We start from the raw sequence: 18,142 nt of genomic DNA, 5'->3' as shown, positions 1-18,142 counted from the left end.
TATTCTGAACAAAGCAGGTACTAGGTCAGAAGTCAGCGAACTTCCAGTTCGGGGCCACATAGTCAATATTTTAAGATTTGTTGGTCACATCAGTCCTTGTCACAAGTACTCATCTTTTCTGTTGCAGCACAAAAGCCACCAGGCACAACATGTAAATGAATGGGCACGGCTGTGCTCCAATAAAATTTTATTGACGGACACGGAAACGTGAATTTCATGTAATTTTTACAGGTCATGAAATAGTCTTTTGATTTTTTTTCAGCCATTTAAACATGCATAAAACATTCTGATTTTGTGGTGGGCTGTACAAAAACAGGCATTGGATCCATTTATTTGTGTCGGATTTGACCCCCAAGCCAGTGTGTGGACCCTGTACTCGGTACTTTCTCCAGCTCAAGGAGGCACTGAAACCCACCACCAAACCCCAGTTACTCTCACCAAAAACCAGAGACACTTATCATGACAACTTCTGCCATGTTCTGAACATTGCAACTTTCCAAATATTTTTGCCACTTTCAATTTCTCCAGGGTCAAAAGAAGACATATATGTGTGCACAACAAACTATGAGCCACCATACAAAGATGAGTGTGTTTATTCATTCCACAAAAGTGTATTGAGCATATGGGCTCAGCACTGAACTAGATGCTGAGAAATCAAAGGTTAACGCAGCAACGATTTCACCCCCCAAGAGCTCAGGCTGGGAAGGAACAACTCACTCACTAAATTACAACGTGGGGAATACTTCCGTGGAGGTCTATGTGCTGTGGGGTCAGGGAGGCACCGCAAATGTTCACAATTAAAACCGCGACTGAACTCCGGCCTCCACTCCCCACTCCCAGCCCGCCACCCCGATTCCCTGCCCTAGCAGGGGACCTCTCCCCGCTGCCTCACCCCACTTGAGCAGGTCCTAACAGGCAGTGGCATCAGGAAGTAGAACTGGCCGGAGCGTTTCTCTGCACTCCCGGAATGTGCGGAGATAACAACAGGGAGCAAAGCCAAGGGGAAGCTCTGGCCAAGCAGTGACTGAGGTTCCCTGGCTGAGGTGTGTCTGAGCAGACAGGGCACCGCTCCAGCGAATCAGCGCCCAGACGGCCCCTGTGAAGAAACCCTGAAGGAGAAGCTGCAAACCCGAGGGAATATACAGCCTGGGATCTGCTCCCCACGCTGCCTGACGCAGCCTTCTAACAAAAGGAAAGCATTCAGTACCGCGCTGGAAGACGCCAGCTCACCTTTCCATTCTCTGCAACCCTCATGCATCGCGCAGCCTAACGAATGCCAAGTGGATGGACGCAATCCATCAAGACCAGCAAGACGAGCAGGTCGAGTAAAATTCGCTGCTCTGGAGCGTATGAAGTTAGCTGTGCTTATGTTTTATGTTTATATTTTTGACTAAGATTTGGTCACCTTTATGTTTGATTTATCTTAATACAATAAAAATTAAATATCTACAAATCCTGCAAAAGATTGTTTTAACCTCTTTGTGAACTAATCAAATTGTTAAATGATCAAAAGGCTTTGGCTGTTGCAGTTTACCTTTTCATGAGTTATTTAACTAATTCCTGCATGTGTATTCTAATATCTGGAAGCACTAATACGGTGTCAGTACTGATTACATTAGATTGTACCCGATGGCAGTTTTGCTTTGGTTTTTTGTTTTCAAAGGCTAAGTAACTGAAGATAGGTCTGGCCAGTCGTGACCTGAAGAAGTCATTCTAGAAAGCCAAACCCTCTGGCCTGAGTCTCCATCCTGTCTGGTACCCAGAGGCATGACACACTGGTAACAAGCCTCTCCACCCTTGGCTTCTGCATCTGGTCAGCTGCCTGGTTTTTCTCCTGTTTCCTTATCCATCAAGCACCCTCCAAACATAATACTCACTCACAATTTGTACACTTTGTTGCCACCACTAAGGGGACCAGCCATCCAAGACTGGTCAGAAGAACTTCCGGTCCTGGGCAAACTGGTAGTTGGTCCCCCTCCTACCACCCAGATGACTAAGGCTATATTCAGATTTCAAGCATTACCTTTCAACTCCAGCCATGACATTTATTCCAGTGCCATTCCTTTGTAAGCAGACATGCATACACTTGAACTTCACTTACATACCTATTAAGCAGGTGTATTACCTGCTTAAAAGCTTCCAGTGGCTTCATTACCCATCACATGGTTGCAAAGCCCTTAGCAGTGCATCTCAGGCCTACGTTTTCTGACAGACCTTAAAGCTTTATTTAATTCACTTTTCTGAATATCATCATTTAAAGAGCCTGATGGCTTGCTTCTTTTTTGAAATCTTAATCGTGGACAGTTTCCTACAGAAAAGCAGAGAAATAGTGTAATGATCCTCTGTGTATCCCAGCCTCAACAACTATCAGCATCTTGCCAGTTGTGTCTACCGAAGGCTTTTGAGGAGGGTTATTATATGATTCAAATATTTCTAGTAGCCTCAGTACACTGTGGGTTCTAAATTAGGAAGTTGCAGCAATTTGGTGCATTTCTCCTACATTCTACGGCCATTCTCCGTCTGACTTTGAGCCCCTTCAAACTGTCACAGGGGTGTTTGTTCTCTGAACGTCAGCTCTTCCACGTCTACTCTGCCCATCCCAACAATGTTCGTCCTGCTGCAATTAGCTTAAGTTCCTCTAAAATGGTTCTGCTTGCTTCTCCTTACTCATCCGTCTCTTTGACCATTTTCAATGTGTGCTTTGCAACACAGATCCTGCAACTGTTTTGTTTTCTTTCCTCTTCAAGCAACTGAGAAAGTTCACATTATGCTTCAGTAAATCTTTATTTTAAGGAGTTCTACCTTAGTCATAAACTACCTGTTTCTGTTCTAATCCAAAAAATCATGAAGAAAAGTCTTAAGATCTCTTTATCCCATTTTTTCCCCAAAATTTAAAGCTCAGGGATACACCTAAAACTAACATAAAATAATATTGCACGTCAAATACACACACACACACACACACACACACACACACACGGTCACGGGACGTGGAGTACAGCACAGGGAGTATAACCAATGGTACTGTAACAGCTACATACAATGTCAGAGGGGTAGTAGACTTGTTGGGGTGATCACCCACTTGTGAGGGGTGTACATGTCTAATCTTTATCTTGTTTTGTACCCCGGAAACTAATTTTACAAAAGCTTAGGGCTATATCTCTGAATTCTCAGTCTTTCTCACCCAGGGTGTGTTGGCAAAGCAGTTCTCTGGGGCAGGGGGAGGAAGGGGGCAGGGGACGCCCGCTGGGTAGAATTTTGTGTTTTCCCTGTGTAACTACTCTCACCAGGACGGAGTTCACACGACCGAGTGACGTCACTGGATGGGAAGCTGGGAAGAGCAGCGACCACCGTGTTCTCCAGCCGCTGGGAGCCAACTCCAGGCCATCACTGCCCCCTTCCGCTCAGGCAAGACAGCGAAACGATCGGACATACTGACTCCGGCCACACGGTCTAGATTTCAACACAGTATTATTAGCTCTGTGACCTTGAGCAAGTCGCTCAACTCCTCTGAGCCTCCATTTCCTCACCTTTACAACAGGGGTACTAAATATCTCTGTCTAGTGGGGTGATTGATGTAATGTGCAAAATTGTTAGAATTCTCCCTAGTACCCTGCAAGCACTGTTTCCTATCGTTCTTCAGGACTGAAGATCACATGGTGTTGTTTGGACTTGTGGCCACTAGATGGCACCCTCCTCGTTTCTGCACTGCGAACCTTTTCTGCAGAAGAATTTGCAACTCAATAGTCAGCAAATCACTATTCTGATGTTATTAACTGACAGTATTTTCCCCCCTTTCATCTCTTGGTTTAAGCTCCACATTTTCCTTTGAAATTCCAGGAATCCAGCTATCGGCCCTTGTGTGTAACCAGCTCCAAAACTCTATGCAGAAGCTATTCCCAATCAAGAGCTGGTGATCTTATTCAGTATTTATTACCATTAAAACCGAAGTCAGTTATCCCTGTTACAGAAGAGATCAGTCCCCCGATACTTGTCCGCATCTTTCTCCTCTGGCTCAAAAGAAGACAAGATGGTTTCAAATGCAACCTCCATCACCGCGTCATTTGTTTTCCTACCCAGTCACTGAAAGGAGACCATTAATCAGTTGGACAACAGGTCACTTCTATTAATATTTCCTGAGCTAGTGTATATGTGAGCTATTGTTCCAGGTGGTAAGGCTGTAAGGTAAATAAGACTCATACAGAGGCAAGGGATTTACTTATCAACAAATCTGCTAGATCTTTCCAGGTATAGTACCATAAAATATTAGTGGCTTAGTGAATTCAACAATTTACTCTAAACCTTATATGGAAGAGTAAAGGTCTTTGAGTAACGAATCTCTACCAGATATTAAGGCATAGTACTAAGTTATAGTTAGACTAATAGAACAGGAAAACGACCATAAAAATATCCATTGGAACTTAAGATATGAAGAAAAGTGACCCATATATGCAAGTGGGTAAAAAATAGATTCTTTATTAAATGGTAGTGGAGTGAGGCTCCCTGTTTGGAGAAAAATTAAGTTGGATCCCTTCCTCTTACTTTATACAAAGGTAAATCCACATGGATAAAAGCTCTAAATGTGCAAGGTAAAATTATGAAATTAATAGACTAGAGAATAATTTTGCGACTAAAGGGTGGAGAATGGCTTATTAAACAAGACCTCCAAAGCTCAAAAACTTGCTTAGCATTCCATTCATGAAAGGCACAGATGATAGTGAAGGAAAAGACATTCAAACATCTAAAAGCTACAGGAAACCACCAGCTGGACTATACAAGGAAAATTAGTGTGCGTGCGTACACACACACACACACACACACACACACACACACACACACACGTCTCCCTCCCTGCAGAAGCTTACAATACAGCGGGAGATACTGAAAATTTCAATATACTACGGTAAGGGCCATGATTGGGGAATGCCCGGGGTTGGCGCAGGAACCCCGAAGAGGAACTTTCGCAAGGTGATCCTGGAAGATAGGAGTCTTGGGGGGCAGCATAGTTTAGGGCTGAAGATGTGGGATCTGAGTGGGGCTCACAGTTGTGGCCCTTACTGGCCTATGGTTTTGGGCCAGTTACATTCCCGGAGTAATGACGTGGGAAAAACAGCCACGCCCTGAGACTATATGGCTAGAACTCAAAGACCCCAGGAGAACCTTGCCATAACCTTAACTATGATTACACCTCTCTCAAAATAGCTCCTAGCTCTTTAAGAACAGCAGTCAAAATTGCATGTTATTAATCCCTTATAAGTTAACCCAAAGGTTTGTCTAGAGCAGGATGGAGAGTGGGCTGTCTTGTTCTTTGTTGTCCTCAGGAAAGTCAAGGTGCAGAGGGGGCTGAGCACATCAAGTGTTGGACGCAGAAGGGAGAGGTGCCTGTGCTGGCCTTTAAAACCTTTAAAACCTTTAAAACCAGTAATTACCAGTCAGAGGAAAGGGGTCTTCTGAGCATCACTGGCAGGTGCCCCGTGGGTTACCAGCTGCTGCACCAGAAGGAAATCTGCCAGGCACACACACTCTACCAGCAGCCAGCATGTTATTTTGTCCTAAGAAGGTGGTTCTTGGTCCCAGAAAGGGGACTTGGTCCCTGGAGAGGTTACAAATCCCAGTTGCAAACACTCCTGAGGCTTGCTCATTTTTCTCATGGAAGGAACACAGAAATAAAAACACTTGAGTGGGCTGACATCTGCGTAGGGAATGACCTTGGAAGTAAAGAAGGAAAAGGACATCACAGAAATTCCTTCAAGTACAATTCCCACGGACAGAGCTGAATAACATGTTCTCTAGCAGCGTGGAACCACAATCAAATAAGGAAAAGTAGAGAAGTTTCATTCTTTGAAACTGAGAACAATTTCCAAGCCAGGACGTGGCAGCCAAAGGTGAGTGTCAAGTTCACAGAGGCCAGCTCCAGACTGCACAGGTTCAATTCCCACCTCTACCACTTACAGGCTTTATGACCTTGTGCAAGTTTCTGACACTCCATGCCTCATTTTCCCCACCAGTAAAATTAGGAGCAGGGTAATCACAGTACCTACCTGAAGAGCCACTTTGGTGAACAGTCTGTCAGTTCCTTAAAAGGTGAAGCATAAACTTACCATTACACCCAAGTATCCACTCCCATGTATCTACCCACGAGAAATGAAAACACAGGTCCACACTAAGACCTGTATGCAAATATTCATAGCAGCACTGTTCACCATGGCCAAGAACTGCAAATAATCCAAACCGTCCATCGCGTGGTGAATGGATAAACACAACTGGTACATCCATACAATGGAATACTATTCAGCAATAAAAAACACTACCGATGCACACTAAACATGGATGAACCTAGTATGCTAGGTTCATAGTATGCTAAATGAAAGAAGTCAGATGCAAAACACACATACATTATATGATTCTAGTTACATGAAATTTCCAGGAAAGGCCAATCCCTAGAGCCAGAACCCTGATCAGTGTTTCCTATTACCAGGGGTGGGAACGGACTTGATTGCAAACTGGCACGAGGGAACATTTCTGAGGTGATGGAAATACTGTAAGACTGGATCATGGTGGTTGCACAACCCTACAAATTTAATAAAAATCATTGAATGGCACGTTTACAATGGGTAAACTTTATGATACATAAATTCAACCACAATAAAGCCGCTAAAAATCATACCTACTTTGTAGGATTGTTACAAGGATTAAATGGGTTAATTTTTATAAAGTACTTAGAAGAGCGTCTGACAAGTGGTAAGCTTTATGTGTCCTATGTGTATTTACTAAATAATAAAAGAAAATATTTGTGGCTATGCGATTCAACACGTGAGTAAAGTATTAACAGCGCTCATATGTTTTTCCACACCACAGGAAGTACTTCTGAGTTCTTAAGCAATGGAATTACTACTACTCTTCCATAAAATGCATTTAAAAAATCCTATTATGCTTGAAGTCATTCAAGTATTGATGTTGAAACTTGTCACCTGACCTGGACTCTACCTGCCACCTCTCCAGCCTCATCTGCTGCCATTGCCATCTTCTAAATCCTTCAGCCAAGGTCAACTTCTCTTAGGTCCTCGGTGGAGATCCACCTGCTTTCTCTCTCACTGGTCGAACTCCTACCTAAACCTACTGACCCTTCAAGTCTTCCTTTAGGGTCACTTTCCATGGAAAGATTTCCCTGACTTTTTCTCTTTGCCCCAACATCCCCTCACCCCAAACACACACACACACACACACACACACACACACACACACACACACACACCATACAGTGTACTGAATTTGCCAACCAACCTTTTTGCCTTTTGATTCCCACATCAAAGGATAAACTGTGTTTGTATCCCCAAGCACTCAGAACAGTACATGGCACAGAAGGGGCGGGCACTCAATAAGAACTAGTGCAGTGGTTCTCCGCCAGGAGTCATTCTGACCCCTCAGGAGTAATCTAGCAATTCCATCACCTCCAAAAGTCCCCTCATGTCAATTCTCAGTCACTCCCTGATCCCACCCCCAGCCTCAGGACAAACCACTGATTTGCTATCTTCTCTAGAAAGTTCACAGAAATGCAATCATATGAATGGCGTCCTCTGCATCTGTTTTCTTTCACTGAGTATATTTTATCATCGCACTGGGGTTGGAGGGTGCTGCTGGCATCTAGTGGGTGGAGGCCAAGGATGCTGCTAAACATGTACAAAGCACAGGACACACCCCCCACCCCCCAGAACCAGGAATTATCCATGCCAACATGTCAATAGTGCTGAGGTGGAGAAACTCTGCCATAGTGGATGAAAGTGTGAATTCATAAACAAATGAATCTTCTTTGAGACCTGAATTTAAGGATTATTCTCACTGTCAAATTCTAAAAGAAAAAAGCCTCTAAAAATATTTCAACACCGCTTTCCTTTCCACAATTTGAAATTTGTTTCTCTAATGACATTATTTTCAAAGAACTCCGCAGGATGGGAGAAGTCTCGGTATTATTAATACCAGGTCAGCGACACTGTGATGTCTGCATAGATCCCCCTTCAGGCATGACCTGCAGCTTGCGGGTACAGACAGACCCAGGTCAGGGCCTCTTCCCAGGACAGCCCCAGCCCACCTCCTGCGACTGGGGTGTAAAGGCCCAGCTCACTCACCTAAGTTGGGGGAGCCCTGCAGGGCCATCCCAGCTTCAGAATCCCCGTGGGGCAGGCGGAGGCCTTAGCTGAGGCAGCACCACGGCCCAGTGTCTCCCTCCGCCGCCCTTCCTCTCTTTCTTGTCCCTCCCTTTCCTCAGGTGGCAGTCCTAATATCCATCACTGATAAAGCTCCTCCTCTCTAACCTCGGGAGTCTGGCCTCCTAACTGTGACACCAGGACACAATGGCTCTGGCTCCTAATATTTATTTTGAACATGAAGATTTTTATTGTATAAAAGAAATCGGTTCTTAGAAACATATAGCCTCCCTAGGCTGAACCATGAAGAACTGGAAAATCTAAACAGACCGATCACCAGTAACAAAATTGAATCAGGCATCGGAAACCTTCCCAAAAGAAATCGAACCGAATAGTGACAGTTTCATGCAAACTGATCTCTAGAGAGAGAAAGCAGATCACGGGGTCCGGGGACAGAGGGCAGAGAGGGCTGGGAGGGAGGGATTGCCAAGGAACACCAGGAAGCTTTGGGGGATGATGGATACGTACGTTCATTATATTGACGGAGGTGTTGGTTTCACAGGCGTATACAGATGTCACAACTTCAAGTGTACACTTTAAATTTGTGCAGTGTATTGTATGGCCGTTATAGACCTCAATAGAGCTATTTCATAAAAAATAAAAGGAAAAAAAGAAATTATCAAACCTGAAAGGGAGTCTGAGAAATGAAGAAAAATGGTTTATAGTCCCTAATACAGCTACTTACATTTTTTTTTGTCTTTTGTTTTTGTCCACATAACCAATGTTGTTTGTATTTTACAAGGGGACAGTGACAGCATATATTAGCTGTCTCCAGCTGCAAAGCTGTCACACTGGCGTGTCCTGATGAACTGTGAGATGTTCCAACTAAATTTGTAATTAACCATATTTAAAGTACCCAGTTAGCCAAGGCTTACCTCTTCCAGTCTAGCGTAGCATATCCAAGGTCACGGCCATAATATTGCCAACTTCACTCTCTTGCACTTTGGTACGGTGCCTTAAATGCAAACACTAGCACACAGAATTTCACATAACCCTCAGTAAATCCTTAGGAAAATGTCAGGCGTTTAGAACCAGTGATGTAAATACTCAGCTGTAGCTTGGCAAATACTGTATCTTAAAACTGTGTCTCCTGTGTTGCTATATGCCCTTCATACTTGATATTTTCCTTAAATCTAAGTAAAATATAGAAATGGTAATAAATCATATAAATAAGCCCTTGCAATCCCCTTCCCATTCTGCCAGGACAAGCTCCTAACAGCAGCTTCCCTCCTTTCTTTCTGGGTAGATAATATACTCACTGGGGTCAAAAATCAAAAAGTGTTAATGGTTATACACAACAGAAACTCCCCCTCCTCTGCCCTGCCCCCAGTCACCTAGCTCCCCTCCTCAAAAGCAACCAATCTGATTAGCTTTTTGTCTCTCCACCCAGCAAAATCAACACATATATATGCATATGTGTTTATCCACACACTTGAAAGTATTTCAATCCTTAAAAGATAGCAAATAATATGCACTGTTTTACATCTTGATTTTCACTTATTATTATATAGGATATCATTATATAGAGCTTCCAAAACCTTTGTGTAAAGTTGAAAATGTAAATGTTGATGTATTGAATTAGTCCCTGGAACATTTGGGTAGTTTCCAATCTTTTGCCATTCCAAACAATGCCATAATAAATAACCTCATAACACACCTTACTGCATGTAGGCAAACATGTTTATCGCACAAATTCTTAAAAATGGAATTGCTAGGTCAAAGGGTGTGTGCATTTGTAAAACAGAAAGAGATTGCTAGACTGTTCTTAGAGGTTGTACAGATTTATATTTCCACCAGTTACATAAGACAAACTTACTAACACCCCAAGTCATCAAACTTTTTGACCTCTGAGAACTTGAGAGATAAAACTATATCATAGTATAATTTTCACTTGAAATTTTCATAAGTACTTACAAACAGGTTTTTTATGTTTGAGAGCCATCATGTCCATTTCTGTGACTGTCCTGATCATATTTCATTTGCCTATTTTTCCACTGGGTTGTTCTTTCACTTTTTGGGGTTTGTTTAGCTCTCTCTACACTAGGATAATTAACTGTATGATGGAGAAATGAACCCAAGTATTCTTCCCAGTTATTTTTTGACTTATTGGATTTGGCCAAACAGGTTTTTTTTTTCAATTTTATGTAATTGAATGTATAAATCTTTTAAGGTTTCTGCATTTGGTATTACAGTCAGCAAAGCGGTCTCTCCTCATAGATTTTTTTTTTTAACATTTTTCCATAAGTTCCCCAGGCACTTTATTGGTTTCTTTCTTTAACATTTAAATACTTGTATTTGATCCACCTAGAGATGCTCCTCATATAAAGTATGAGGTATGGGTCCATTTACATTCGTTTAAACCTCCCAGTTGTCCCAATACCACTTGCGGAACAATCCATCTTGTACTCATTGGAAAAAGCAACTTATCTAAAGCATTTCTGGTTTCAAAGATTTAATTCCAAATCACATGATTAAAGTGCGAGTGATGTTTCAAACATAGACAATACCATCGATTCGTCCATGAAAGATGAGAATTTGGTTTACATACAGCACCCCTTCTCTCCCTCCTCCAGTGTTTGTAATTATTTCACATTTAGTTCCTCTAGTAGTTACTTTTGTTACTTAAAAAAATTGACTTACATCACTATTTCTTGTTCCAACAGCTCTAACCAGTCCCTAGACACCTCTCAGCAATATGAAGATAATTGTCCATTGACGTGCGCATGGCCTTTGCATAGCTGTCGTTCCCACTCCATATGACCCGAAACAAAGCCCAACCTAAAAATAATAATAATAATAATAATAATAATAATGTATGGAAGCAGGATGTAGAGACTCAGATCAATGTTTTACCATTCTATGATTCTTAAAAAAAAAAAAGCCCATGAGTCCAGAGTGATATAAATAAATGACTGAATAAATAAATAGGATAATTCTCCCTTCGGAAGAATTCCTATTAATAAATGTGGAATGAGGGAAATAGAAAATCACCATTAGAACATCACAGCAGTAATTGCTGCAGGCAAGAATTCACTGGTGATAAAATCGATGAGTGAAAGTTTAAGGAGGAACAGGACATTGCATAGCCTCAAAGTATCTCCCCCAAAGTGTCTTAATTTCCATAGTACTTCTACCATACTTGTATGTCCACAAATTCTTTGATGTTCTTCCCTCTAGGAGGTAGGTTTAATCTACCCAATCACTACCTCCACCCCAAGTGGGTTGCACTTAGTGACTCTCTTCCAAAGAATAGAGGATGGAAAAGGGAAAACAGTGATTTTTACGGAGAAAATCTTCAGTTTCTCCACCTTAACCAAGTGGTCAAGATTAACGTCACCGGTAATGTCATGTTGGTATCAGGGGACACCCTCCCCATACAATTTGAGGAGAAAGGCGCTTTACCTCCCTGGTACATAGTATTCCCCAAATCCATAACCCAGCCTAGTCGTGAGAAAACTTCAAACTCAAATTGAAGGGCATTCTATAAAATACCTGACCAATACTTTTCAAAGGTGTCACAAGAAAAAGTCAATAAAATTTTCCGACAGGAGGGAACTAAAGATGCATGACAGCTAAATTCTATGTCGTATCCCGGACTGGATCCTGGACCAAAAGGACGTGGGGTGGAAAAACTGGTGAAATCCAAATGAAGTCTGCAATCTAGTTAAGGGTAATGTACCAATGTTAATTTCACAGTGTTGCTCATTCCACCATGACGATGACAGATGTTCACGTAGGAGAAAGCTGGGCCAGGGGCATGCAGAGACTCTATGCTATCTTTACAACTCTTCTGTGAGTCTGAAATTATTTCCAAACAGAAAGGTTTTGAAAAAATAAGTGATGATCTGCTTTTACAATAAAATCTTATTACCGGGCTAAATTAGCTCTTGGATACTTGTAAATTAATGTTGCTGGAGAAAAACTAAGCATAATTTTTCAGTTTTGATGATCGTCACGCAAGTAGTTTAATTTGCAAGGGGGCAAAGATAACATCATTTCTTGTTCCATTTATATGTTCTAGTCTAGTCTATCTGAACATTTATATTGTGTCTTTGTATTCTGATGGCCTGGGTTTTTTCTAATAAATACAAATGAGAAGTGGAATACATGCATGCTTTCCAATCCGTAAAATTAACAATGTTAAAAATAATTTTAATGAAATTCAATGGAACTCTAAAAAATTATGTGTCTGCGGTAAATGTAATCCCTTTATAAGACAATATGACATTCACAAATACTAATAGGGCAGACTATTCCATGTCTCCTTCACTCACTTATAAAATATGTACTGACAGTCAAATCTATGTTCCAGGCATGTGCTAAGCTCTGAGAAACACACACACACTCACACACACGCACGCACGCACACACACACACATATTAGCCACTTCCTACTCTGCCCCAGCCCCAGGAAGTTCATGCAACTGCCAAGTAACACTAATAACTAACGTGCACCGCAGTCTTCTCATTCCTCCCAAGTCTATATAGGTAGGAGTTATCACTGCGTGTCCCCATATTTATGAGGGATGAGGAAACAGGTTCAGAGAGGTCCAGCGGCTTGCCAAAAGCGCACAGCTGAGAGGCGCAGCATGCCTCTCAAACCACCCTCTTTTGCCCCAGACTCCACCCCAGGACAGGGCGGTGACCAAGAGGTGGGCGGGTCACCAAGCCCACGCGCTCCCGCGGTGACACCCCACCCATTTGGCTCCCCGCGGCGCAGCCCCGCCCACCCCAACTAGCTGCCAGACTCCGGAGGTACAGCTCTCCGAGGCTGCGCGGTGAAGGCACGGGGCGGTCCTCCAGGCAGGCCCGGAATCTGGGAGGTGTCGCCGCCTCTCTTCTGCAGCCGCTATCGCTTCTCCTTCGCTACGCGCCAGCATGGGGCCCGCGCCGCGGACCCTGGAGTTCTTCTACGACGTGCTGTCCCCCTACTCCTGGCTGGGCTTCGAGGTGACGCCGGGTCTGGGAGGGCAAGGGCAGAGAGAAGAGAGTGCAGGACGCAGGGTCCATGGTCTCGTGCAATTCCTGGCACTGCCCAAAACAGTTTAGGACATGCAGATAGAGAGCCAGGGCTGAAGGTCACTTGGTATTTCTAAAGGGAATAAGGTCACTGGCTCCAGGTCAAGCCGGTCTATCGCAGTTTACCACAGTGCTTTGGAAAAGGGGCAACTCCAGAGAATAAAGGAGAAAGCCATGGCACCGCCACCTCTTAGCCCTGGATGTCAGTTTGGAGGGGTGACAGGGTAGTGTGTGGTACAGGATGGAAACTGCACAGGAGCAGAGGTCCTGGGATAGATTGCTAGGAGTGGAGAGAGTTTTGCCATCTCAAACCAAGTACTTTAGGGGGTCCGCATCACCCCTACTTTGCGCTTAGAGCCGCTGGCAAACCAGCTGCCATGAAACACCCTTGTCTTTCCCTCTGCCATTCTCATGCTTTCCACCTTGAGCACTGGCTCTAGATCGTCTCTGCTCCTGCAGATCCTGTGCCGATACAAGAACATCTGGAACATCCATCTGCAGCTGCGCCCGAGCCTCATTGCAGGGATCATGAAAGACAGTGGTAAAAAGGCAGAGGCTTGGGGCAGCGACTCGAGGGAGGGCTGATTTCAGAGGCCCAGGGAGGCTGCCCTCAACTGTCTTTGTACTGGCACCAGCCGCTAGTAATCTGCCCTGTGCCCAAAACGCAGTAGGGGTCCCCCAAGCCTTGGACTCAGGTGTCTCTCAGCAGCGGGGCCCTACTTTCCACTTGCAGGAAACAAGCCACCAGCAATGCTTCCCCGAAAAGCCAAATACTTGACAAATGACATAAAGCTCCTGGGACAGCAAATCCAGGTTCCCATCAATTTCCCAAAGGATTTCTTCTCTGTGATCCTTGAAAAAGGTGAAGAGAATGGGCTACAGATGGGGGAGCTGGTGGAGGGCAGCGAAGTTGGAGACTTAGGGCCAGGAAGGAGGGGCTGGGTGACTAACGTCAATGAACCAAACTCTGGGAAAACTCAGGATCAGAACTGAGCGAACAGAAGGTTGTGGGGACATAAGAGGACAAAGAGCAGGACAGATCAGTTAAGAGAAACTTGGGTGGGAAGCTGAGGGCAGTGGAGCTCTGGGGGGATGTCAGAAGCAGGGAAGAGCCAGTTCTCCATCAGGAAACAAACTAGGAGAGCCCTACCTCAGTGCCTCTGCCCCACAGGAAGTTTGTCGGCCATGCGCTTCCTCACAGCCATGAAGTCGGAACACCCGGAGATGCTGGAGAAAGCGTCCAGGGAACTATGGATGCGTGTGTGGTCTCGGGTGAGGGCAGGGTTCTGGGAACCCACCTGGGAGACCCCGGATGACTTGGTGACCCTCCCTTTGTTTCCAGACACCTGCTCCTGCCCTCCCCTATTCACTGCCCTCCTGTCCTCCATCCCTCCCTCCCACCCCTCGCCGGGCCGCCTCCTTCCGACTGAGTGTTCGCTTCTTCTCAGGATGAAGACATCACAGAGCCCCAAAGCATCCTGGCAGTGAGTGTCCTGGCTCTGTGCCACCCCCCCCCCAAAGAATCTGAGAACAGTTGGCATTTGGGGTGCAGAAGCCATCATTGTCTTGGTGGCGGAGGCTATGGTTATTTGGGGAGAAAGGATACCTGTGTTTGAGGGGCCAAATTACTGCAAGGCTGGAACTAAGAGGAGTCTCACACGAATATCTCATGGTTGGAAGGGGAAGTGCAAAATTCTGCACGGGTACAATTATGTGATAGAGGAAGTCAGTGGGAGAGAGACCATAAACGTTACCCCTCCAGACAGACGGGGAGGGATGAAGTATGGACAAGTCTTGGACCCAAACAGTCCAACACACACCTCACCAAAATGTCCAGAGTAGAAAGCAGGAGACTTTTAAAACAGGCTTTAAAAAGACAAAAAGAGATAACTGACTCAAGCCAGAATTATACAGAAGTCTGAGTGAGAACAAGTGGAAATAGCTCAAAACATTGACATGGGTGCCAGCCATAGATGGAGGTATAAAAAGTACGTGTTTTGTTTGCGATTAAATCAGGAAATTCAAAACAATGTTGTCCCTTCAATTTACAAAAGATAGTTGAGGTATATTCAAATTGAATATACAAAATGGCAAATCACAAAAAAACTTTAAACATACAAAGAATGGCCGATGTATCCTCCCGTGGTTTTATCCCCATCCAGTTTATGCGTAGGCTTCCCTTGTCACTTAATATTTAACAATCATTTCCCAACGCAGCATTCCACTCCGTGGTTGGTTTTGTTTACTTAACCATTCTCCTATGATTGAACATCTGGTCTGGGACACAGACGTCGTATGTAGCCAAGTCAAAGACAATGTCACCTCAGAAAGCACGATTCCGTGTTTCCCCTGCAGGCCGAAGCGGTCGGTCTCAGGGCTCCTCACACCTGGCTATAGGTTAAAATCACCTGGAACCCCTGGCTGCCACCCCCCGACATTCCAATGCAAGTGTTCTAGAGGGTGGCCTGAGAATTGGGATTTTAAAAAGCTCCCCCCAGAGACTGTAATGTACAGCCAAACCACCGATCCCAGACTATAAAGACAAACCCAAACTGAGCCTTTGTCATTCTCTTGAAGCCAGGCAGGTGGCTGCAGAGGCCACGTGCCCTCCTCAGAAGTCTCCAGGAAATTCCTTGGGAATTAGAACCCAGCCCTTGATTCAGAAAAGCACGAGATAGTCAGGAATTCTGAGAAGTAGGAAGGCAAGAGCCCCGGACTTCACAGGCAGGGACTCAGATTCTGACCTTGAGTCTTTAACAATGACCAGTGAGGTACTGCTCAACTTCAGTCTCCTGGTGGCGTCCTGAGGGGTCAGGAGCTGTCTCTAAGATGCTCTCTGGTGTTCAGTTTCTGCAGCTATGACTCTGCCACCTGCTCTTCCCGCCAATCTCAAGGTTTTTGAAGGAAGAAAACATAGCCCCTCTTCACGAGGATAGACCTCCCCTGCAGGGTGGGTAAAGGCCTTGCCAGGAAAACCTGGGAGCAGCAAATGAAAAGACTCCTGAGATCCCCACCCCCGCTGATGCAGGCTGTGTTCCCTCAGGCTGCAGAGAAGGCTGGCATGTCTACAGAACAAGCCCGGAGAATTCTGGAAAAGACCTCCACACCACAGGTGAAGAACCAGCTCAAGGAGACCACCGAGGCGGCCTGCAAATACGGGGTGAGCAACTCGTGATGTGTGTCCCCAACGCCAGTGTGAAAGGCAGTCTGAGCCGCTCTGCTGGGTCCCCACGCTCCTGTCCAGAAGCCCCTCCCTACAGGAGGCCTCCCTAGCTCTCCCAGAGGACATTTGTCCTCTCCCTTCCTGGCCCTGCCCCCAAAGAATGGAAGAGAGGGAGATAGATGGTGATCAAAGGCAGAGCATCCAAGAGTTAGAAACAGAAAACTTTCCTTAGAGCTGTGAAGCCGCTTATCAAACACCTCTGGCCATTTGCTTGTATGACCCCAGACAAGGATTGGCTCCTAGCCTTGACCCCAGCCTAATAAACACCTGCTCCATCACCTTCCTCCCTGCACTGGAACTGCTTTCTCCAGGCCTTTGGGCTGCCCGTCACCGTGGCCCATGTGGATGGCCAAACCCACATGCTGTTTGGCTCGGACCGGATGGAGCTGCTGGCACACCTGCTGGGTAAGTTACAGGGTCACACTGAGCTGCCCCTGACCCCAGCCTTACTCCCATCCTATTGGTTCACCAGGACAGATTTAGAGCAAAATATGTCCTAGGCAGAGAATTCAGCAGCTCAACTCAAAAACAGCATCAAGAAAAAAATGTTCTGGGCATTTCCAACAGCAAAGCCTCTTCCAGGCATGGGGTGCTTGCCTGTAGGTTAAATGGGAGGGGCCACCTTCACCCCCATAGGAGAGAAGGAAGCCTTCTGTACCTTGCAGCCAAGCGTGCTCTTCCTAGAGAACCCCTGGGGGCTTGTGAAGTCCGCCTCTGACATGTGTGGTTTTCTCCATCCAGGAGAGAAGTGGATGGGTCCTGTGCCTCCAGCTGTGGAATCCAGGCTTTAAGGATGCCCAGAGGAAACAAAGCCATTGGGGTGAACCAGCTGACCATCTGCTGACCGTGGGGCACTGGGGCTCTGGCCTCCCCAGCCCCGGAGATGCCAGGCAGGGGCTGTGTGGTGCGTCCTCTATGTTATCCTCCTGGCAGCTCTTACTTCTGTGCCTCTAAGTGCCTTTTCAGAGCCCCAAACTCTTCTTTCGCACAAAATAAACCTAATGCCATTAGGCATATTTCTGCATCTGTGTCTTCCGTGGCGTTTGTGTTCTTGTTCCTGCAGTCATATCCTGTCTACTCTTAGAACAGCTCTTCCCGGACTCCCAGCTCCCCTGCCCACCTGGCGCAGCTCGTGTGCAAGGAGCTGGAAACAGTCCCTCTTCTTCTGCAGAAACTCCCTAGGTCTCTGTCAAGGACAGAAAACTAAGCCAGGTGTATTTTGCAACTCTCCAGTTTGGCACGTACTGTCTTCTGACCCCCCACGGTGTCTGAGAGGGGCTGGGACCAGAGGCCCAATGGGAGTGAAGGCTGGAGGGAACCAGAGCATGGCTGAGCTTTTGCCCAGATATTTAAACTGGGTCCAGCTCACTGGCCAGCAGAACCAGGGCAGCATAGGGAGACCTGCTGGAGTTGCCATGGCCTGGGCAAGCTGCTCATCCCCTCTGAGCTCCCTCCTGTCACCCACATGCAGATCCTGAGAAAACCCCAGCCTCTCTCCCTGGCCTAGTATAAGTTCTGTTGCTTGCACACAAACTTATGGCTTTCCCACACGCCAGTTATTTATCCAAAGCCCCTGCTCTATCTGCCTACTGTGCAATAAGTAGAATACCTTGTGTTTCAATAGTATTTGGACTTCCTTGAGAATGTCTTTATTGAGAAGCTGAAACAACACTTGGACACGGGGTGGAAAGCACGT

The 18,142-nt window shown here is 45.4% G+C and overlaps 1 protein-coding gene across 2 annotated transcripts; it reads left to right on the top strand.

Moving 5' to 3' along the window:
- The first annotated feature begins 12,947 nt into the window (after nt 1–12,947).
- GSTK1 (glutathione S-transferase kappa 1) lies at nt 12,948–17,470 on the top strand. Of its 2 annotated transcripts, XM_019715373.3 has the most exons (8): nt 12,951–13,154; nt 13,683–13,764; nt 13,957–14,085; nt 14,395–14,495; nt 14,672–14,707; nt 16,267–16,383; nt 16,758–16,851; nt 17,188–17,470. In XM_019715373.3, exons 1-8 carry the CDS (start codon nt 13,083–13,085, stop codon nt 17,235–17,237), a joined length of 681 nt encoding a protein of 226 aa, XP_019570932.1. In that variant the 5' UTR covers nt 12,951–13,082; the 3' UTR covers nt 17,238–17,470. The 2 variants fall into 2 exon arrangements, with proteins under 2 accessions (XP_088655983.1, XP_019570932.1); XM_088799857.1 differs by lacking the exon at nt 17,188–17,470 and having other exon boundaries at nt 12,948–13,154; nt 16,672–16,793.
- The last annotated feature ends 672 nt before the right edge of the window (nt 17,471–18,142 follow it).

This window comes from Rhinolophus sinicus, chromosome 8 (genome assembly GCF_057876585.1).
Source record: "Rhinolophus sinicus isolate RSI-liver-muscle chromosome 8, RSI-T2T, whole genome shotgun sequence".
In the NCBI taxonomy this organism is placed as follows: Eukaryota; Metazoa; Chordata; class Mammalia; order Chiroptera; family Rhinolophidae; genus Rhinolophus; species Rhinolophus sinicus.
This window is presented reverse-complemented; position numbering and strand designations above follow the sequence as displayed.

Excerpts from the sequence above, each read along its gene's own strand:
- GSTK1 (XM_019715373.3), top strand. The coding sequence starts at position 13,083 with ATGGGGCCCGCGCCGCGGACCCTGGAGTTCTTCTACGACGTGCTGTCC. Across the intron at positions 13,765-13,956 it reads AGGGATCATGAAAGACAGTG|GAAACAAGCCACCAGCAATG; the intron begins GTAAAAAGGCAG and ends TTCCACTTGCAG. Across the intron at positions 14,496-14,671 it reads GGATGCGTGTGTGGTCTCGG|GATGAAGACATCACAGAGCC; the intron begins GTGAGGGCAGGG and ends GCTTCTTCTCAG.